We start from the raw sequence: 24,277 nt of genomic DNA on the forward strand, positions 1-24,277 counted from the left end.
TCATGTTCATATTTAAATTCTGTACAGCTGAGGCTCAATTTATGTAGCTTCATGTGGGATGGAACCCTGAAGCGAACAAGAATCTGGAAGTCACAGGTGATGTTTCAAATTACTTCCCATGAGTGGCCTGGACATCAGCATGTGGCCAGGTCCTGAGAATGCAAGGCATACAATCATGTAATTACATGTAGTGTGACTTCTAATTAATTTAAATATATTCTAGAAGCTTACATGGCTTGTCTAGACATTTTTGTGCATTCTGATTCCCTGGATAGAAGCCCGGCTGTGCAGAGTAACAAAACTGATTCCATCTTTCATGAGCTTTTAACAGTCTTTTGATAGAAGAAACCAAAATATTGAAATTTCAATATTCAAAGCAAATTCAGTTACTTTTATGTGTCATATGTATTATTTTCATTCAGAGAAATGAAGGTGAAAAAGATACTGTCAGTAAGCACTAGTTTGAATAGTTGTTAAGGTAATAGGAAGCATCTTCCACTGGGTGAACAATCCCTCTCATCATATGATAAACAAATAATGCAGCTGCTAGAGGAAGATACAAGCAGAGTGCAGAAGAATGGAAAAACTACACAGTACCCAACATATTCCTGAATGACAAGTACAATGGAGCCAGCTCTTAGATAATGGAGTGGTTCCAATGCAATTCCAGAAAATCTGACAAGCAACATTTTACCTGCAAGACCCACTCCCACATGAAATAACTTTCAGGCCAATCTGCCAAGATCTGTATCAGACTCAGATCCTGGAACATATGTTCTCTTATGAAACAATTTTTTTTTTCTAAAAATTAATGGTGATATATTAAATTCTGTTTACCTACCTTTTATTTGTATTTATTTAAGACTGGCCTGAAACATTTGTTACTATATTGGGAAAAATGCAATCATTGCTCCCCTTGTTTTTCTACATGAACATATTCTCTCCAACAGTGATTGACATAGTGAGGTCCTCTTATCTAAAAGGCTAGGTCATCTGCCCACCCAGGATCCTTTTGCACACAGCATAAATAGCATACTCTATTCATTTCCCCCTTTGAGATTCTCTTTCAACTTACAATTAGGTACTAGTTTAGTCATAAAGGCTCAATTCTTGCTGATTTAAAACAGAAAAGTTAAAAAAACAAAAAAGCCCAGAATAGGAATGTAAGTGAAGTTAAGTAGCAAAGCTGTTTATTCACCTTCATGGCTGCAGAAGAAAATAGAGAAGTGTGGGGAGAAGACCTGAGGCACTGAGCAAAACAGAGAGAATGTTTCGAAACTACAGTTGATATTTTTAAGCATTTTACTTAACCAAAAAGTGAACTAATGTAGTCTTTGCTAAAGCAATAATCTTTACCCAGAAAAATTATGCTCATAGTTTTGTTATACACATTTAATAAACAAGACAATCATCAATATATTGTAGAATACTTTTACTATTAATGTCAGTTAAATGATTTCACATCTGGTTTATCTTTTATTTAATGAGCAATGAGTTCTAGAGGAATGTGGTCATCATCTGAAAAACAATTATAGGTCTTGATTGGTGGGTCCCAGAATTCCAGGATTTATAAGACAAAGATAATTATAGATGTATGTACTATATAAAGAGTAATTCAAGAAAGTTTGTTTTATGGTACTATTTTTAATGTGGGATATTTATAAAATCATCTATTTATGGATCTTCTATAAAATAATTACTTAGGTTCAAGCCAATTCTAAGTTTTTAGTGAATCAAGCCACTCTTCTATTTCATGATAATTTTTTTTTCTTTCTTAAATGACAGGTAATAATATCAAATGTATCTCATAATTAAACATTTTAAATGGGGTCTTAAATATGTGATATTTTGTTCATTGAAAAATATTCTTGCAAATTAGAAATGAATAATTTTCAATTAACATAATAAAAATAGAGCTTTATTATTTTCAAACCCAAAGCAAGCAATATGAAATCACTATAGTACTTACCACAGTGAAGTCCATAACCTTCAGTATCCATATTGTCATGGCTAAGTTAACTATCATGGTCACCAACAGCAGAAGGACAAAGAAGTATAAGCACCTCTTTCTCCATCCGTAAATTCCCACTGGGTAAAGTTGTGCATTTTCCATTCTTGGCATGTTGTTCTGTTGTGTTGCTAGTATGTACTGTTCTCGTGTCATCTGGAAAGAAAGAGAGAAAGAAAAGAAAGACAAGAAGAAAGAATGGGAGAAAGGCAGTGAGGAAGATGATAAGAAAGGAAGAACAGAGGAAGGGAAGAAGAAAAGAGTGAGGGAATAATGGGCAATGAAAGAAGACAATAAAGAAAGATAAAAAAGAGAAAAGAGAATGAAAGAGAGACATTAAAAAATAAAACCATTATTTTTACTTGAAATACGTAAAGTATCTAAGGTTCTTGGGCAGTGAGTACTCAATTAATTAGTGTTTTACAATCACCATCAAAGCAATGCAATCAATGTATATGATAGCCCTTTACTTTATTGTATATCTATAAAATGAACATTATTTCAAGGCAAGTTTGCCTAATCCAAACAGAGAGCTTTTATCTCAGGAATATCTCAAGACTCTCAGTTTTGAGGTTGAGTATCAATGACCCACATCCAAGTTATACATTAATTATGTTTTACCAATACTCTGGAATTAACAGAAAAGAGTTCATATATATATATATATATATATATATATATATATATGTATATATATATATATATATATATATATATATACAAGATTTAAATATACGGTATACAAGTCAAAGGGTATGTCTTGGTTTTATAATTTTCAGAATCATTCAGTTGCTAATCAAATGATGGGAACTTTATTTTTATGTATTATGACTTTTACAGTACAGTAATAGTTTCACTGGATTTTGAAGCTTTTCTCGAATAAGTTGCAGTATTTAAATTAAAACTCTATATAGCAAAATAGATCATTGTTAATAAATTGAAAAGCATAAAGAATTATATAATCATACATAGTAAATTTTTATAACTGAGGTACAGTAACTATTTCTACTCTTGATGAGTGAGAGCTTGCATGACAAAGAGCCAAGATAAAAGATTAAGAAAATGAGAAAACATTATTGAATTAAGGCTTAGCACAATTAGTATATGTGATATACTAATTAAATAATACTTTAGAGTATCCAAACAACAAAAATACTGAGTTTAAATTTTACTTAAGTTTTATTAAAATAAACTCAGAAATGTGTTTTTAGGTTCAGAAAGTTTTCCATTGCTGGTTTTATGGAGTCCTACTTATCCTAGCAGATGAAAGATAATTGAACTAACTATTCTAAATGAGAGCTACTAACAATTGTGTCTAAAAATTAAGTGTTCAGTTTTTTAAAATAATAACAAAGGACTAGAAAGATGGCTTAGAGCTTAAGGTACTTTTCTGCAAAGTCTAAGGGCCCATGTTTGACTCTCCAGGTCCCACTTAAGCCAGAAGCACAGGTTGCACATGCCCAGTAGGTGGTATAAGCCTCTGGAGTTCGATTTTAGTGGCTGAGGCCCTGACATGCCAATTCTCTCTCCTATAAAAAATTACAAAAAAGTTTAAAAATAATAACTGATATACTTTGATTTCCTAGTCTCAAAGAAAATTCTAAAAATAAAATAGAAATTTTTTTTTTTTTTTGAGGTAGGGTTTCACTCTAGTCCAGTCTGACCTGGAATTCACTATGTAATCTGAGGGTGGCCTTGAACTCATGACAATCCTCCTACCCCTGCCTCCCAAGTGCTGGGATTAAAGGCATGGCTTATGGAGGATAACCACTGTTCAGCTTCTGTTATAGTTTGGATCTTGAATGTTCCCCAGAAACTCATGTGTTAAGCCAAGTGAGGTGGCACATGCCCTGGGCAGTTCTGGTGAAGTCTTGTACGATGGTGGGGAGAGAAATTCACTAGAATGACAGTGACAAATTGCTTCTTATTCAGAGATAGAGTACATTAGAAGGAGACTCTATTCAAAAACATTGAAGTCCCAGGAACATACTAATTTTTCCAATCTATATGTCATTATTGTTGTTGTAGTTGATATATGAATTATAAGAACTAAGAGCTGTTGTAAATATTTCAAGAAGTTGGTGTTCTTTTAAATAAAATGTATGAAGCTATGACTATATGCAGGATAAGCTTAAAAATGGGCTGCAGAGATGGCTTAGCACTTTCCTGCAAAGCCTAAGGACCCAGATTTGATTCCCCAGAACCCACATAAGCCAGATGCACATGGTGGTGCATGCATCTGGAATAGTTTGCAATGACAATAGGCACTAGTGTGCCCATTTTCTCTCTCTTTCTCTCAAATAAATTTTTAAAACTTAAAAATTAACTTATTTGGGGAAAATATAATAAATGCATAGAAAAATAAATAATAGCATATCACCAATAACATACTTTTAAGATGAAAAATACAGTAATGAATATATATATATATATATATATATATATATATATGTCTCATTTCTGCTCAGACCTGTATTTCCTGTTGTGGCAATCTGAACATAAGAGAGAAGCATGCGTGTCCTGGACAGTAAGATGGGTAATTTAGGAAATTGTTTTTAATTTTGGATGATGCTAACACTTGGCAAGCTAAAATAGCAATATGCAATATATATATATATATATATATATATATATATATATATATATATATATTTATGCATATGTATAATATTAGTGATAACTGCAACAAAATAGTAAGCATTATAATAGTTTCTCTAATAATTATACTTTAGATAGAGATGCCTCTCAACAAAATTAATAACTGACCCTAAAATGTTGGAACTCTTGTGAAAGAGACAAGAGAGAGAGAAAAAGAAACAAACTAGGGAACTTAATATTGGATCAGTACTTGAGATGGAAACATTGGGATCAATAGATAGGAGATGTGATGGCTGAGGAACTACAGGTAATATCAGAGGATCAGTGCTGAGCACCATGACATGAAGGCTGTGTATTGGGTAACATTATGATCACTGAATATGGGTGCTTGCTCTTCCTCTTCACTAGCATTCTGACATGCGCACCATTATAGGAAGGACTCACAAGAGCTGTGTGATTGGTTAGTCTTCAGGGGCCTGGCTCAGCTATAGGAGTACAGTCTTCTCTGTGTCCTTCCTCAGAGGTTTATTACCACCAACTTTGTTTAGATTTCAGGGTCTCTAGCCTTAATCCCTCAAAAGCGTTGGTACAGTCTTGTTTGTTTCAAACACAGTAGTCTAAACATTTAGTCTGTATTATGTTTTATAAATGCAAGTAGAGGAAGAACTGAGTCAATATTTTAAAATAAGATATCTGTGTGAATAGACAAGAAAAACTAAAAATATTGGATCCTGTTAATATCTCTAAGGTTGGGGAAAGGAAAGATGGGGCCAAGGTATTACAGTGCCCAAGATAATTATTTAATTTATTTTTAAATAATTTTATTTATTTGCAAGGAGAGAGAAATAAGGGACATTGTGCTCCAGAGTCTACTTTCATCTGCAAAAAATCTCCAGACACATGTGCCACTTCGTGCATATGGCTTTATGTGGGTATTGGGGAATTGAGCCAGGCTGTCAGGTTTTGCAAGCAAGTGCTTTTAACTGCTGAACCATCTCTTCAGCCTGAGATTATTGTTAAAATTATTGATAGCTTTATTGCAATAATAAAATTATTTGATGAAATATTCTGCTTACTTTTCTACAATGGAGAAATAATATTAAAAACTATAATTAGGACTGAAAGGATGGCTCAGCAGTTAAGGTGCCTCCTGCAAAGCCTGACAACCCAAGTTGCTTCCTCAATAGCCATGTAAAGCCATGCATCTGGAGTTCTTTGGCAGAGGCTAGAAGCCTTGGTGCACCACATTCAGGAGGCAAAGATAGGAGGATGGCTGTGAGTTTGAGAACATCTTGGGACTACATAGTGAATTCCAGTTCAACCTAGGCTACCTCAAAAATAAATAAATTAAATTAAATTAATGTCTAAGTAACTGTTGCTGTTAAGATGTGTGTCACATTCACATCACTGTTACCCTAAGAGGGGCATGGGACAATATAATAGTGGTAGTAAGAACAGAGAGTTCTGGGAAAAAGTTGTAGGCACAGTTTTTAGTATCAGGTTTTCAATCATGACATGAGAAAGGACTTTCAAGTTTTGCACAAAAAGGTACCCATATCCAAAAATTGAGAACTTCTTACTTCCAGTCCACATTTTATATGTAAATGGCCAATGTAATTATAAAGATAAAACAGAATTCAATTTATTTTGGAAGTGATATAATTGTTATAATTTGTTTTTAAATATCACACTTAACAATTTTATTACCCAATTCACATATAAACTGGCTATGATACAGTGGAGTAAGAACAGGGGCTAGAGGGAAAGAACAAGTTATTTGTTTATTTCCCACACTAATTTGATTCCTTAACACTAAAATATAAATCATGATCTCATTTCTGCTCAGACCTGTATTTCCTGTTGTGGCAATCTGAACATAAGAGAGAAGCATGCGTGTCCTGGACAGTAAGATGGGTAATTTAGGAAATTGTTTTTAATTTTGGATGATGCTAGCACTTGGCACGCTAAAACAGCAATATGCAATATCCTTATGACCATAAAATTTTAATGTCAGTTCTACAAACCTCTGAAATTTCCCATTGGGAATGCTTATCTCCTAACAGAAGTAATGAGTCATGTTGGTGCTCTGTTTGTCAAGAGTTCTGTTTAACACCAGAATTCTCTGTTGCTGGAACAGACATGGAGTAGAATACAGGGACTTAGCATAGCCCCAGACTTTTATGATGAGCTGTATCCCAGCATGCCCATTCCAGAGTGTGAGACCTGGGGCAAGGCATTTAGCCTCTCTCTGACCCACTTTCCTCAACTCTCAAATGAATATTACATTGACTTATACAAGGGTAATCTGGGAGTTGGAAAGTAGGATGTTAAAGTGCCCTTTTCACTTTACATAGCAAAAATATACATTTTTAAAATTTATCTTTCACCCTGAAGCTAGTAATCCCTTGCTTAAGTGCTGCATAGGTATTTTTACTGGACTTAATTGCAAAAGACAGAGTGAAATACAATTTTAAAAACAAAATGCTTGAAGTGTTCAAATTTTATGGCGTGAACTTTACACACCAGAAAGGCACTTTGTTTTCTGCTCTGAGAAAATGAGTCTCTAAACAGCTAGTAATGTTGAGAGAGATTGAAAACAGCACTGTGAAGCCTTCTTATCACTGCAATTTAAACTTCTCCTGAGCTATGATACTTGATTCACAAGGGCACATTTCAACATAATGGTAGTCAAAATTTGCTATTTAACAAAAATGCCCACTTTGAGTAGATTTTTTTTTTCTAGTTGGCTTATGGAAAATGGTGTGGTCAGGTATTTTTAGTATATAACACAAAGGCAACCTAGTAACATAATCTCCAGAATGATGAAAAATAAGTGTGTAATGGCAGCCTTTTGAGACAGGAAACAGAAAGCATTGTAACCACCCTGAACAGGAAAGAGAAGTCTGCATAGGAACTATAAGGCACACACACTCCCCGTTGAATGAATATATCATTAAATTTTGAACATTTAAAAAGAGAATTTCTCAGTGATCTTATAGTCATTCTTACCTAATTTTATATATCCAAACTGAAACAAAACACATATATACGTAGCATGTAATTGTGAAAATTCAGTCACAGTTTTGACATTTATTTAGTACAAAAATGGATTTATTGTGCTGTCATGGACGTGACTCAATTCTTCAATCTCATGCGATAGGAATAGGAAAAGAGACTTAATTGTTAAAGAATTTTGAGAGATGTTAAGAAGTCTTACTCAGAAGTTATCAGGAACAAGAGCCAAAATAATAAATTCAGTCTTGGGTACCATTTAAACAAGATTAATACAAGCAGGAGATGCTGGTTAGCAGAGAGACACACAGCAAAGGTGGGGGGAATCATTAAGGGGAAACAAATTTACCAGAAACACAACAGGAGAGCTTAGCATTGCAAACATAAAGCCCACAATATTCAAAAGGTTGTGAATCAACAGAAAAACAAAACATGTCTACAGATCAGTAGTACATAATAAAATCGAAGAAAGAGAAATTGATATCAGCTTTTATTTGGATTATTTTTGTAATATTACAATTTGTGTATGCCAATATTGTCTTTTTCCCCTGAAGAAATTCTATCCTGAACTGTGCCTTTTAGCAGAAAAGAGAGAGAACTGAAGTTGGCAATAAACTCCCTAGAGGCAAGAGACAGAGGAACTATGTTATGAATAACAGTGGAGCTTTGTGGCATACTGAAGAAATCCCTACTAAGGTCAGAGTGTGTTGGTTAAATGAATGTGGAAACACTTAATTCACCTGCACCTAAGGTAAATGGCAAAGGGACTCAAATACAAGTCTATCAACTCATTTTATATCCCTGATGTATGGATCCCGGCAGACAGTCTCCTAGAAACAGTAACCTGGAGACGGTTGCTTACAGCCTTAAACATGCTTTCATGTGCCTACTCTTTATGTCTTTAATTTTGTAGATTAGAAAGCAATCAGTGAAACTTCCTTGGTTAGAATCCAATATGAGTGGAAGAAGCATTGTGTTGTAAACAGGAGCAGATGCACACATGATGGGTGTGGTGCTCAAAACATGTGGCCCATGGCTTTTGAGTACAATAATACCAAAGTGAGAGCATACAAGGTGTGAAGTATGGAAAATGAACTAGTCACACTTGCTTGACCATCCATGAAGACAGTCTTTTAAAGATTCCTCACCAAAATGCCACTTCAGTATACTAGGTAATGGAGTTCTCATAATCTAGAATTCTTCTACTAAACACATCTGAAGTAAATAAAAATAAAGTTCATATATACATTGTACAATTATTTTGTGATCATGGTTTTCCTGTTGTCAATAGATATATTTAAATTAGAACTGAATTATGAATTTAATACTAAACATCTATAAACTATGTAAAGTACATTTAAAAATTATCATCTACTTAATAAGGTAAATATGTTGCATGGTTTGTACTTAGTAGCCATACAATAAGCAAATGCACTGAAAGCAACCCATAATTTTCTGTGTGAATTACTAATATTATACATCCTTCAATTTATATCTGATCTCACTTATGTTCATTTTCTCAAGTTAACTGGGCAACTGTGTTAGGTTTATTAAGATAAGAAAGACTAGAACAAAAGAAACACTTCTCCACAAAATAAATTGGAAAGTCAATATTTATCTTTCTAAATAACTCATAAAATAATGGGTATTTTCTCTGCTTATTATGCATCTTGTAAAATTCTATACCCATTGTAATCAAATACATCTTTGTTCCCCAGGTGAACAAACATTATTCACTTAATCATTTCCAAGACTAAGTGTTGAACATGTAAATATTCAACAACTACTTAGTCAAAATTATTGAAGTTCAATAAGCACTAGGCAATAGATACTGAAGGCACTCAAAACTCAACAGAGCAGAAGGTTACAGAGTTTTTCACACAAAAGTAGACTTATAACATGCCTGTAATTCAGAGAACATTGTATAAAAGGGGGCAGAAAGATTGCAAGAGCCACAGGGTGGAAGGGAGCATCCTGATGCATGCATTGCCCACCTCCCCACATAGATTGGTGCATTCATAACTCCACAGTGAGTACAAATAACCCCACCATGGAGGTCTCTCCCTCAGTGGGAGAAACTGTCAAGGGTGAGAACAATATTAATCTTGGAATGATGCATGTGTATTTTAGTAGTAGAGGATTGTCAAAAAAGAGAGTGAGAGCAAAAGTGTGTGTGTGTGTGTGTGTGTGTGAGAGAGAGAGAGAGAGAGAGAGAGAGAGAGAGAGAGAGAGAGAGAGAGAGAGAGAGAGAGAGAGAATTGGCTCATTAAAGTACAGATATTTGCACCACTTTGGGCACATGTGTGATCTTGCACATGCATCACCTTGTGCATCTGGCTTATGTGGGACCTGAAGAGTAAAACGCGGGTTCTTAAGCTTGTCAGGTAAGCAACTTACTCTCTAAGCCATCTTTCCAGCCTGCTAACATATTATTTGACTCAATCTCATGCCAAGTTCTACCAAGAGAGGGCTTTAAGCACACCCTCCCACACATACCTACCTTCTTTAGCTTGGCTCATGAAAGAAGAACTTGGATTGTACAGGACACATTTCTTTGGATTTGTGTCTCATTGAATAAAAATTGAAATGTGAAGCTTAATCCTCACTAAGTAATATCTGATTTCTATATTTTTCACTATTTAATTAACTTTCACTCTTGAACTCGATGGCATGGATATGGATTTCTCTTTTTACTCTACCATTTAGAATCTTAGGATAGTCTCTCCATGCTTTGAACGTTTAATCTAGATTTTCTGTAGACATGCTCTTTCTCTGTATGATTTTTAGTAGTGCCATTATTTACATACATCAATCTCAAAAGAAATAGTTTTGGTTTCCATGTGGGATATACTTTAATTCATCATTTATAAATTTATACTGTGTTAGCTAAAATGTCCATAGTCAATATTACCAATGTCATTACAACTATCACATGCTTTACTAAGGGATTTACCCCATTACAAAGCAAAAGAACATATGAGTTAAAATATGTATAAATCTTTTGAAAAACAACTGAAATTCATGAAAATTCACAGAAGTATAAAGCAGAGATACAAACAGAGAAACTGTATCCTTGTTCCTTCTTTCCCTCTCCATTCTGAACACATGATCCATGTTCCAGCCTTATATTCTACACAGTACTGTATTCTAAACACTGTGTGAATCAAATTAAGCAGTACCTTGAACTTATAAATACTCAAACACTTCACTTTTTTTTTTTTTTGGACAAAGAGTATCCAAATGCAGCCCAGGGTGCCCTCAAAGTTTAGACAATCTTCCTGTATCAGCCTCTCAAGTGCTGAAGTTGTAGGCATGAGCCTTCATGGCCAGATTTACTTCCATGATTTTTTACACAACTGAAACAATGAAACCTGTAGAACATGTCTTCTGAGATAGCAGTATTAGAATATGCTGGTTTGGGAAAAAGAAGATTTCTTTCACTTCCTTATTTTCTAAATTCACATTTAATATATTCAGTTTAGCTGAAGTATCTTTTTTTTCTAGCTTCCAGAAAATGATAGAATGAGGACTTTGGGTCAAGAAAAATAGCTGAAGCATAAAAAACATCACATGGCAACCACCATAAGTGCACAGATTCTGTGTGCCTATGTACCTCAGTACTTTCTCTGGTTTTCTTTTCATGTATCTAGGAAAGATATATTCTGCATTTAGTAAGACAGACAAGAAAACTCTTGAAAGTTCCTTAGTGTCTAAAGATGATGTAATATTTGCTGAGTGGGCCATTGTACCAGACACCTTCTTAATGCAGGGACAAAATACTTGTTCAGAAGTAGCTTAATGAAGGAATGAGTTTATTTTGGGGTTACTGTTTTAAGAGAAGTCCTTCATGGAAAGAAAGCATGGTAGGAGCTTCCCATATTGTCGCGAGCACTCTCAAAGACGATTGGTTGAGAGGATTCCGCCCACAAAGGTCAATGATACTCCGACACTGGTATACTTGCAAAGGAGTTTACTGGGATGAAAGTCACACACAAGCAAGTCCAAACTATCACAACTAATATTATAGCTAATATAATATATAACCAAATTTTATTCATCACTACTAACACAAGAATATTTCTAACGAGTCTAACATGTATACAACCTGATAACGCGAGACTTGGGTTGCAGTAACGCGAGACTTGGGTTGCGATGTCTCGGACGCTTTACGACCTGGCAACGCGGAGTCCGTGCTGCGACTTTTTCTCTCGGTTCGCGGTGTTTCAAGCCGAGTCTTGATTGTTCGGACAGCGTGTCAGGCAGATGAATTCGGATCGGTGATGCATCTCGCGGAGGTCTCGGTCCGGACTGCTGAGCAACTTTTCAGTCAGTCATAGTGTCGGGAAGACTGAGACAACGGTTGCTGAGCAGCTGGGGTTTTTATACTTTCCACTACTTATCTAGAGTTCCACACACACACCTGCTAATCTCCACTATGTCACCGCACACAGCTTAGTCTTAGTTTTTGCTTACAAGGTTTGACTTTGCATTTTTATTCTCACAAAAAAAAACTTATTTATCTAAACTGGCCCTGGACCATATGCTGGTCCTTACATGCTCATAACACATATTCAGTCCCAAAGAGAAGAAGCAGAGCAGGGTGCTGAATGTCATGTGCTCAGCCAGCTTTCTCTATTTTGCATGGTCCATGAGCCCAGTACATGGGATAGTGCTGCTCACAGTTGGGGTGGATCCTCCCACCTCATCCAATCTAACCTAGAAAATCCCTCCCTGACCTGACTAGAGATTTGTTCCATGGTGATTCTAAGTCCTGTCAAGTTGACAACCAGAGATAAACCCTCACAACTGTGGTGTAAGATGAATATTTTTGTTATGGTCAGCACTCTGGGTGTCTGCTGAAATTCTTTAAGGACAAGATAGCCTGAGTGGCTTTAAAGCACTGCAGGCGCCTGGGGAGATAGCTTAGCAGTTAAGTGCTTGCCTGTGAAGCCTGAAGATTCCGGTTCAAGGTTCGATTCCCCAGGACCCAATGTTAGTCAGATGCACAAGTGAGTGCACACATCTGGCGTTTGTTTGCAGTGGCTGAAGACCCTGGCGTGCCCATTCTTTCTTCCTTCCTATTTGCCTCTTTCACTCTGTCTGTTATTCTCAAATAAATAAATAAAAATAAACAAAAATATATTTAAAAAGCACTGCAGGCTTATTAAATGTTCATTTACAACCTGCCTTACTGCTACCCAACATAAAGTTAGTATGAAGTATGAAACAGAAAAGAAATACACCTAAGAAATTTTCATAGTGTGGAATGTTCATAGGGTGGAAGAGAAAGTCACATGTATCCAATGAATGAAATAGCAAAGATAGGAGGAAGAACATGCAAAATGATTGCTATTATTTGTTGAGCCTTGAGAGGCCCAGAAGCAAGGCCCAAAGGAACTTCCTGAGCCTAGCTAAAGTTTGGTTATCTGCCTCAGGCCAGCTATGCCTAATGGCTTCTGGCCTGCTACTTCTGCATAGGGTTGGAATTCCTGCGCACATGCTTGGTACCAATCATCTCAAAAGTCGTGGTTTACTATTGGCCCTTATCTCTCCCCATCCTAGAAACCCCGCCTTTGTTCCCAACATTATATAGGCAACTGCCTGTAACAATAAAGTAAGTTCCTTCTTTGACAAGATTCCTGACTCAGTGTGGTTTTTCTCTGGTGACTAGGAGAGGTTCTGAGTCATCCAGTACTCATCTTCCTTGTCAACCTTTTGGGAGGAACCAGTGCGTCTGGTCCCTCCTCAGCACTACCCGCTGGGGGAGCCCACCATCTGGTGCCTAACATGGGGCTCTGGGAACCTGGCAGACTAGTGCTCTGTGTGATGCATTCTCATTGAGGAGGTCAGTCGGTGTACATGTGCGGGTGAGTGGACCCTCATAAGCTATGAGGCAGTCTTCATATTTAATGTGCTAAATTTTGCTTCTATAACCTGTACTTGCTTATCAATATCTCTTTGTTCTCTTTCTCTTTCCTTTCACTTTTGGTTTGCCAGCAAGCTGCATCTGCAGATTTGTAATTATGAATGGGCCATATGTCCCTAGTGGATACACTGTGTGGCTTTTGACCTTCAGGCTTGTGCCCCTCTTTCTTTCTCTCTGTCTCTCTCTCTCTGCTTGGTCCTGTGAAGGCAGGCCAGCTTTTTCTGCCATTTATAGAACTTCTCCTGGATCGGTAAGCTTCAATAAATATCCCTTCCTCCATAACTGTACCTGGTCTGGAAGTTTGTCTCAGTGAACCTGATGCTGTCTGACACAGAACTTGGTACCGAGAAGTGGACTGAGATAAACCTGACCATGTGGATGTTGATCTTTTGGAACCTTTCTTTTGGAGGAATAGGCATGGACTTGGTGCTCACAACTGAAGGTGTCTTCTGGAGTGGTAAGTCAAATTTTATGGGCTATTCTAATGAGAGTCTAAAAATGCTAAGTGCAAACAGGAGTGTCCCACCCCTGAGTACTGTCCCTAAAATGGTCTTCACCCTGCTAAACCAAACAATTCCCTCCCTTTCAGAGGATTGCTGGCTTTGCCTCCAATCTGGGCCTCCCTGTCTGCTTGCAGTACAGTTGCCCATATGACCTCAAAAATTGGTCACTCACCTTCCCCATCCTTGTCCAGCTTTTCCCAGTGTTTCATCTGGAACTTGCATTTGGGCCCTGCCTTCCCCTAATAATTCCAGTATAGATGTGGGGTACATTCATCCTTCCTTATGTACTTTTAACACAACTGAGCCCAGTGCTCAATGCTGCCCGCCTTCTGGAATGTTTTATGTTTGTGGAAGAGCAATGGCCTGTGACTTTCTGCCCACCTATTGGATGGGCCTTTGTGCCCCAGACACCTTAATCCCAGATGTAGATATCACTTCTGGAAATGAGGCCCTCCCTATGCCCTCTTTTGATTATATTGGAGGGAGACCTATCTCCAACAATAGCTAAATTCTCTGGCTGAGGTAGTCTTACAAAACAGGAGGGAACTAGACCTACTAATGGCCAAAAAAGGAGGCATATGCTTGTTTTTACAGGAAAAATGCTGCTTTTATGCAAGTAAATCAGGAATCATCTAGGACAAGATTAAGAGGCTCCAGGAAGACTTGAAGAGGAGGCGACGGGACCTCCAGGTCAACCCACTGTGGATGGACTTACTTTTTACCCTACCTTCTCCCTCTACTTGGGCCCCTCCTTCTCCTTCTCCTTCTCCTTCTCCTTCTCCTTCTCCTTCTCCTTCTCCTTCTCCTTCTCCTTCTCCTTCTCCTTCTCCTTCTCCTTCTCCTTCTCCTTCTCCTTCTCCTTCTCCTTCTCCTTCTCCTTCTCCTTCTCCTCACTGTTGGGCCTTGTGTAATTAATAAGATTACACAATTTATTCATCAATGGCTAGAGGCAATTAGACTTCACCAGGTCAAAATATGTTATTATAGGCTTGCTACTCAGGAGTCAAGCTCCTCATATGACTGGCTGTCCTCCTATGAGCATCCCTCCTCTTCCCTCCATCTGACAAATTATGGGTTAGATCTCAGGCAGGCTGGGACAACCTAAGACAGGTCATGGAGTGTATTCTTAATGAGCTGGATACATTGTATCCAGTGACAGGTAAGATCCTCAGAGGGGGACAACCTAAGACAGGGGCCATGTTTTCCACCATGCTTACAAAAACAAAAGGGGGAGATGTTGGATCTTGAGAGGCCCAGACACAAAGCCTAGTGGAACTTCCTGAGGCTAGGTAAAGTTTGGTGATCTGCCTCAGGCCAGCTACACCTAATGGCTTCTGGCCTGCTACTTCCACGTAAGAATTGGAATTCCCGTGCATGCACTTGGGACCAATCATCTCAAAAGTTGCAGTTTACTATTGGCCCTTACCTCTCCCCGCATCCTAGAATCCCCACCTTTGTTCCCAACATTACATAGGCAACTGCCTGTAACAATAAAGCAAATTCCTGCTTCAACAAGACTCCTGACTCAGTGTGGTTTTTCTCTGGTGACTAGGAGAGGTTCTGAGTCATCCGACATTCACCCTGTTCCTCAACCCCTTGGGATAAACTAGCAGGCCTGGTCCCTCCTCAGCACTACCCGCCGGGGGAGTCAGGCAATTATTAAGATTATTTTTTGAGAAATTTAATTTTTGAATATACAATGGCTTGATCATATTTCCACCCAGTTATGCTCTTTGGTCCCCTCCTCCCCACCCCTATTACATGGAATTCTCTCTGCTTTCTAGACAATTTTGTTTTTTTAGCTTGTTCCTTTTGCCAATCTCCATCCTACACTATTTTGAGGACATCAACAATTATATTGTAAAATGATTTTGCCTCATCCATGGAAATACTTTTAATTTTAATATGTTACAGAATGAATCATAATTTTTTATTGAGTTTTCACTTGAATAAGCCATTTTGGATGTTTTAAAAATTCTTAGTATATGTTGTAATAGCAGAATCTTTTAAAAACACTAAAGTTAAAATAGAAATCAGAGATTATATGCTTCCTTAGTGTATTAAAATCATTCTTATGATAATTACCTTGAGAAAAAACATGAAGGGAAAAAACTCAAGGATAATGTCTGTAGAAATAAATAACAAAGTGCCAAATAAGTGGTAGTAGATAATAAATCTGTATTTACACAGAGAAAAAAACTTGAGTTTTTAGGTATTTATCAATTAAAAAGAACAAAATACAGGAGTTTTTAAAGTTTTGCACAAATGACTTTGTAGGCAATTATCATTTTATTCATAAGGAAGATGCATTAAACCTGGTGAAGCACTGTTAAGGATCAGGACAAAAAATGGCTTCCATAACATGTGCCTATACTGATCAATTTGTTGTAGCTGTCTGGAGAGATGCATGGAGAGGATTTCTTCCATGGTCCAGGAGAAAGGCTGCAAAGATTGATTTCGGAAACACAAAGCCAACTCACTTCCACACAATTTGCCCATATTTACCATCCTTTATCGATGTCAAAGGACAAGTAAATCAGACATTAACATTGTCATTCCTATGGAAAATGCCCTCCTTGAGAATTAGACCAACATATTCATGAGGTACCTTCATTAAAGTAGTACAAGGTAAAAGGGAGATGGCACATTTTGTTCCACATTTCTTCAGTCTTTTTCATAGTACTTGCTGTGCAGTACTATGTGCTCTACAGTAGCCTATGACTGTGTGGGCATCTCAAGCCTTCAGAAGGAGGCAACTAATTCACAAAATGGCATGGGGTGGAGCAAACTCATTTGTCCTGAGACAAAACAGACACACTTGTGATTTGCCTATTTCTTTAGAGTCCAAGAATTCCTAATTCTCAGTTAAGACAGAAAGGGAAGCTCTTATGATATCCAACTGTCCACTTTATTAAAGTTCTCAAAGTATGTGAGGAGATTGTAAAAGAAACATATCAAAAGGAATTAGTCGACAAAAATTGAAACTCAGGTGTATTTCACTTCCTTCAGAACTACCTTTAAGTAATGTGTTTTCATATACATTACTAGAAAAACAGTTTGTATTTATATGAACGACAGTTTATATTGTAATGTGTAAACCATAATTTAGTGGCAATTATAAATCAAATAAAGTTATATCCAAACTCTTCACACTCATTGTCAAAGAATACTTGCTGACATTTTACTATTTTTATAAGTATATCATATGTATTTTATTAACAGTATGTGTCCCAAAGTATATAGATTGTATTCATTCAAGTTGCAATGTAAACAGCTGCAATGAGAATAAAATCAGATCTAAGCCAAATATGATGTTATTGATGTATTTCATTATGTTTAAAGCAGGACTTTCATGGTTAGAAAGTTGGTTCTCTGTGAGAACCGTATCAAGGCTAGTTCTTAAACTTGAAAATATAATTAACATTGAAATTTATGTTATAAGACTAGTTCAAATGTTTATCAAGGATGCATAAATACTCAATAAATGTGATACTCAAAGATTAAATGCTTACTTCTCGTAAAAGGTGATTCAGTAAAAGCCAAAGAAAGAACTCATGAGCTTTTCAATTCTATATTCTTTTAAGTTATGGATATCACACCAAAGGAATTAAAATCATACTCTGCCAATCATGCAGTTATAGGTGACCACATGATTGCTTTCATTTTAATTTCATCAAGAAACAAATTCAAATAAGTCCTCAAATATGCAAAGTGAGGCAAAGTCATCTACTGAGAAGCCTCACTACTGTGACTAGAATATTTGAATGGAAACATTGTACTACAAAAAGCATTGTGCATCTTAGTTCCTGTCATAAATTTATAAACTTTCAATGTTGTATATAAAACTATTTCTTGGGCTAGAGAGATGGCTTAGTAGCTAAGGGGCTTATCTACAAAGTTTAAGGACCCAGGATTGTTTCCCCAGTGCCCACATCTAGCCAGATGTACTAGGTGGCTCATGAGTTTGTTTGCAGTGGCTAGAGGCCCTGGAATACTCATTCATTCTCTCTGTCTCTATCTCCCTCCCTCTCTTCCTCTTTCTCTCTTGTAAATAAATAAATGACCAAACTACTTAAACAAACTTTTTGTAAGTAATTTATATTTTTAAACATCTTTCTCAAAGCATTAATTTTATTAATATTAAATAGAAGAGAATTCAAAAGAGGAAATATTGGCACCTGAATAAAGTAATTCAGTTATGGATACCACTTACTTCAAGTAGAAATCATGTCAGGTCATTTTGTGGATCACTAAATTTTAAGCTATTTCTAAAAATTGTTTATATTTTCCAGTGGCTTTTGAAATGTTTATGCCACTTAATTGGCTACTAAGAGACAGATTCAGAACAGGGCAGCTTATACTTTGCACACATCCATAAGATGTCCCCAATCTGAAATAAGCAAACCTCATATTTTATTTTTGTTTTATCCATTTGGTAACATCTTGGGTCACTGATGTTTAATTGATATTCAGTCCTAAGAAGAGTATATATAATCAATAAGATTGAATAATTAACAGCAAAGGCCTTTCGTTTTACCTGTCCAGAGCAATGAGTAGTCACATAACACATCTAGAAGTTTTGCTGCTTGGTTTTGTCAAACATATTGAATGATAGATTGATTTTCAAGGAAGCTGGTCACAGATTCAGAGTACTTATCTACTGCAGCCTTGGCAATATTTTGGAGGTTTTCATGAATCACATTTTAATGACTCACAATTAAAAAAAAACAGTTGTTAGAAAATCATAGGATAATATTCTGAATTTTAACATAATAATTATGCTTTTATCCACAGATGTATATAAATATTCTTGAAAACTTTTCACTAAAGTTTGTAAATTCAGATTTGTTCACAGACGTTTGTCTAAGAATTTGTTGTCTGTTTCTGTACAAAATTAAACTAATATGTTTTTAAAGAAAGACTACCACTTACTCAGAAGACAGATTACTCAAGTATCTTCTAAAAGCCTCAATCTCTCTTAGAGAGTTGTTTTTACAAGGTATAGATAAATGCATCATATGTGAAATATAGAATATTTTATTTATTTAATTCTGTTCCATGAGTAGTTTAGTAATGATAATAGTGAAAATAAAAATAGTAAGCTTGGGTTTATGTGACAGTTCACCAAGTATAGGTACATTCTTGACAAGCCTACTAGCTTGGGTATAATACCTCAGTACCCATATAAATCAACCTCTCACTTTCTCTCTCGATCACATAAATAAATACAAATATTTTTAAAATAAAAGATTAAATTAGTTACTTATTTAAATGTTTATAGTACAACATTTTATGTCATCCAGATAGCACAATCTCAGCCAGATTTTTTTTTTTTAATGAGAAAAAAAAATGTATGAATCACTTGGGCAGGAGACCATTTAAAGCGAAGAAAACAGCTTTGCTTGCTGGCGCATGCCTTTAGTCCCAGCACTCAGGAGGCAGAAGTAGGAGAATTGCTATGAGTCTGAGGCCTGTCTGGAACTACAGAGTGAGGTTCAGGCCCTCCTGAGCTAGAGTGAGGGCATTCCTTGATAAAATAAAACAAACAAAAACAGACAGAAAACAGCAAAACAAAAGAAAAGACAAGGAAGAAAGTTAGGATTCTGAATTACTAAGAACCTGTTTAATTGTATGAGTAGTATCCAAATAATAGAGAATATTTATGTTACTAACTAAAAGGTTCTCAGGCCTTTCCCATCTCATAGAAACCATTGTTTTGATTTCTGTTTCTAAAGTGTAAGTATAAAATAGTTTGTTGTTTTGTTTTTTTTTTCTTTTTCATGCCCAAGGATTGAATCCAAGGCCTGTCTCCTCAACGTTTCTGCAGTTCTAATTCTTATGGGTAGTTACCTAGTAGTGCAGGATGCTGGGCTATATTGTAAGGATATGACTCTGATAAGCAGCAAAACAATGTTTCTTCTAAACTCAGAAAATTTCTTCATTCTGGAAGATAGCTCTGTTACATATAAAAAAGTAATAAGAACTAAAGAGAAACAGTTGACTATGATGACTACTTTGGAACTCCCATATCTTTGTCACTGGATACCCCAGCCTTCCTTCCCTTCCCTTTATAGAGCAATACCCCAGAACTCAACACATTTTGTACAATTATAATTTTTCCTCCTTTTATTTATTTATTTTTTTATATATATTTATTTTTTTTATTTTCGAAGCAGGGTCTCACTCTAGCTCAGGCTGACCTGGAATTCACTCTGTAGTCTTAGGGTGGCCTTGAACTCACAGCGATCCTCCTACCTCTGCCTCCCGAGTGCTGGGATTAAAGGCATGCACCATAACGCCTGGCCTCTGTACAATTATTAATACATTTTACATTTATTCATGTGTGTGTGTATGTGAGACAGTGAGTGAGTGAGTCTTTAAACAGGGATAAAATGGCATTGTCTAACTTAATTTCAGGACACATAGGTATTTTGTCTATGCTTAACAACTTGGCGAGATAAGCAACTGAGCTGCTTCCATGGTGAGCCTGATAACTTGAGCCAGGGTGATGAAGACAGACACAGGATACTCAAAACACACCAAGGCAGAAACCTAGAAGCTGCTGAGAACTCAACACTAAGGTGGAATTAAAGCACACCCACCAAGGCTCAAGGACATGTGCAGAAGAGGGAGTGGAAAGAATGTAAGAGCCACCGAGTGGAAAGGAATATCCAGAGGCATAGCTCTCATATGTATGAGCTCTCACTCATAATCTACAGCTACATGGTGAATACCAGCAATCTCACTGCGGAGGGTCTTCAGTAGAGTGGAAGCAGGGAGGAGGAAAATGGTGGTACCAATGGGAGGTGGGTACAGTTAGGGTGACTAGACCCCTGAAGGTAAAAAGGGCCAGAAAGTTTACACTTGCTAGAAGTCAAAGATGATATGACTTCTTATTTCTTGCCTAGTTCCCTAGACCTGTTTTTCCACAATCATTACCCCACATGGGAGGGAGGTCTTTCATCGGATTTAAACATTGTGGTTGGTCAAGTTCCACCTCTGGAATTTGCTGTCAGGGCTAGCCTATTCCTGAGACAGCCCCTAGCCCTAACCAACCAGCTGGCCCTCTGGTTCACCTGAGCAGTAAGACAGCCCACCCCATAAGGTCATGAGTACCTAGGCAAAAGGAAGGTAGGCTCTCTGATCACTTGGGAACTTCCAGCTGTAGGTGCGTTTTTCACTCTGTGGGACCTAGGCTGGCTTGGCACGACCCTAGCCCTTCTCCATATGGGCTCCTTTATATCCTCCAGCTCCCCGCATGGCAGGAGCTCCTTGAAATTTCTTTTCTCTTTTCTTTATGAGCTTTTCCTGGCCTTCCACATTGGATCTCTAGCCACACAGGTGCCTTTCCTTGGCTCTGTACTTCCCTCAATAAATATAATAATTTAATACTTATCCTTCTCAGTCTTCTTTTTTATTCAATTGTTTGAAAAAATTAGAAATGAACCCAGGGCTTGTGATTCAAGGACTTCCTTGCACCCTGTTACACCAACATATGATGTGTCCATACAAAGTTTCTACTTAACTAAAATAAAATGAACAACACAAAAATTTATTATAGTCAAATATTGCAGTAAAGTTGCAGGCAGTAAGCAAACTAAAACCTAACTCTGGAAAGAAAAGCTATTGTTATCCACTATCTCAAAAATAATAGCAAATATCATACATAAACTGAGGCATATCACAGTTTCTCTCTCTCTAAAATTATAGAGTAAATTTTATTTTACTTTTCAACAGTTATTTTCTCTTTATCAATAAAAGTAAACACTGATTATGTTGACAGCTGAAATAGAAAGAAGTCTTTGAGTCATCCTTTTTAGCAAAGAGACTGTGTTGTGAAATCCCTTTCTCCCAGCTGGAGAAGGAAGGTGATAATGACAAGAAACCAGTGACTTATCAATCAAAGTGCGTGTGTTCCACACTTCTCCCCTCTATACTTCTAAGTCTACAGTTGCAAATGACAAGTGGGGACAACAGGCAAGGGTTGTTTAACAAATCACATTCACTATTTAATGGCTTTTATTTTTCTTTTTTGGCCTTCATATTCAATGACTACAAAAAACTTAAGAGGATTAATAATTTATCAATCCAGAATAAACTCCTATGAAATCAATACTCTTCAGACTTTTAGTTTTCAGTGTTTCTCTGACAACACTGGGGACTGCACATAGAAGAGATTTTCAAGTGAAGAGTGTATTTTACTGAATTTCCTAAGTAAAAAATTTGGTCCATTTTGATTAATTTGTTTGTATGTAGTTTATTCTATATTCCATATGATAATTCTCTTTTTCAGCTTTTTTTCTAGGTTATCTATTACTAAAATTACAAAATCTTACTTTAAAATGCCATGCATATTTTAAAAATTGTTTATGTTTATTTATTTACTTGAGAGTAATATATAGACAGAGAGAGAAAGAGGCAGGTAGAGAGAGAGAGTGGGTGTGTCAGGGATTCCCGCAGCAAACGAACTCCTGACACATGCGCCATATTGTGCATCTGCCTTACATGGGTCCTGGGGAATGGAGCCTCGAACTGGGGTCCTTAGGCTTCACAGGCAAGTGCTTAACTGCTAAGCAATCTCTCCAGCCCAGGCAGGTATATTTTAATACACTATTTAGAATATAACTTCAAAATGGAAATAAATGCACAAAGCAGAATCAGAATCTATAATACAGACTTTCCATATTCATTTTTCATCTTTGAGTTCATGTTTTTAAACATTGTAAGAGGTTAAGTGGATGCTGTGAAAGTCCCTAAGTACTTTCTTAATATTTCCATAAGGATAGGTAGAACTGTGGTACAACAATTAAAAAAAAAAAAAACATAAATCACAACATGAGATTTTCCATGTGATTTCAATGTTGTAGAATTCAATAATTTAGAGGTACTAATCTTCAGTGAACAACAGCAACAAAAAAGAACCCATGGCATTCTTATGAAATACTTAAGTCAGCCTGTCTCTTCTGATACAGCCCTTCGTCTGGCTTTAAACTGCCAGTTTCTGTTCCATTTTCCTTCTAAATCAACACAATTATATCACCACAGGGACTTCATTACAGCCACAGGGAGGACACTAGCTGAGGTGTACAATTTCCCTCCTTTGATGGCATCACCACTGAACAATTATGGGAGCAACTGTGTACAAAAGGGAAACAAAACTTGCTGTCTTAAGTATTGTATGCCATTAAATCATCTGACATAAGGTAGTATAGGCACTAAAAATAGGAGGAAAATTTGGCAAAAGATTACTGCAAATTCATTGTTTTCCAAAATATTATGTTTATTTTGCTTTCATCCAGTGTTTCATTTAGACATCATAACTCTAAAGTATACACACTAAGACTCTTGTTAAAAATTCCACTTTCCAGTCATGTACTAAATAATTCTGTGTTTGCTATACAAGTTCTATCTCTTCTGACTTATTTTCTGCCATGTGCTTTGGAATAATACACCCCGCCACACACAACTGATTCTTCAAATATGTAGCATATTTCATCACTGTCCTTATTTTACAGAAATTACAAATCAAAATAAAGGAAAACAAAAATTTCCTGCAAACAAATTAAAGAATTATATATGTTAAATTAATCTTCCCCAGAATTCCAAGAGGCTTTTGTGGAAACCTTCCATTGTATGCTACATCAGTATTCAAATAAATTTTACAGAGTACTGATTAGTGGCTCATCTTAAAGATGGATGCAGAAGTGACAAATTATTAAAGGGAATGATAATGTCCTTTAAAGGTGCTCAGAACTTAGAAAAAGAGATGAATCATAATTATTATAGCAAAGTGCAATGTATCAACAGTGTCAATTAGCTCATTGATGGAAATCTACTTATCAAGAAACATTTTATTGTCAATTTGTCCTGAGTGCCAACACTGTATGGGTCTCTTAAATCGCTTATTTGTGTCTGTTTTTCTAAGAATGTCATCTTCAAATAGCTACTGAAACATCTTTGTCAAAGAAATAGTGTCAACCATACCTGTTATAAGCTCACAAATATACCCAGCCTCTTCCCCAGCTCACTTTGGAAAACAATGGATAAATTGAGGACGTGATATGGACAAATTATCCTGGACTATCTAAAGAGGATAAAGAGGATTGGGAGCATCTGGGGGAGCAATAGGAAATATAAGCTAATGGTGGTTGGAAGTAGGTCTTTGGAGATATTAGAGGTAAAGCTGAGTGTCAAAGTAATGTAGGTCAATGTTAGAAGTAGAAAAGATAA

At 36.5% G+C, this 24,277-nt stretch overlaps 1 protein-coding gene across 1 annotated transcript in view; it reads right to left on the reverse strand.

The window, feature by feature from the left end:
• Sgcz (sarcoglycan zeta) overlaps positions 1-24,277 on the reverse strand; it is a 1,272,783-nt gene that overhangs the window by 503,618 nt on the left and 744,888 nt on the right. Inside the window, exon 2 of the mRNA XM_045137940.1 lies at positions 1,970-2,164. Within this exon, the coding sequence (XP_044993875.1) occupies positions 1,970-2,164 (195 nt within the window). The remainder of the gene's footprint in view (positions 1-1,969; positions 2,165-24,277) is intronic.

Source organism: Jaculus jaculus, chromosome 1, assembly GCF_020740685.1.
Source record: "Jaculus jaculus isolate mJacJac1 chromosome 1, mJacJac1.mat.Y.cur, whole genome shotgun sequence".
Taxonomy (NCBI): domain Eukaryota; kingdom Metazoa; phylum Chordata; class Mammalia; order Rodentia; family Dipodidae; genus Jaculus; species Jaculus jaculus.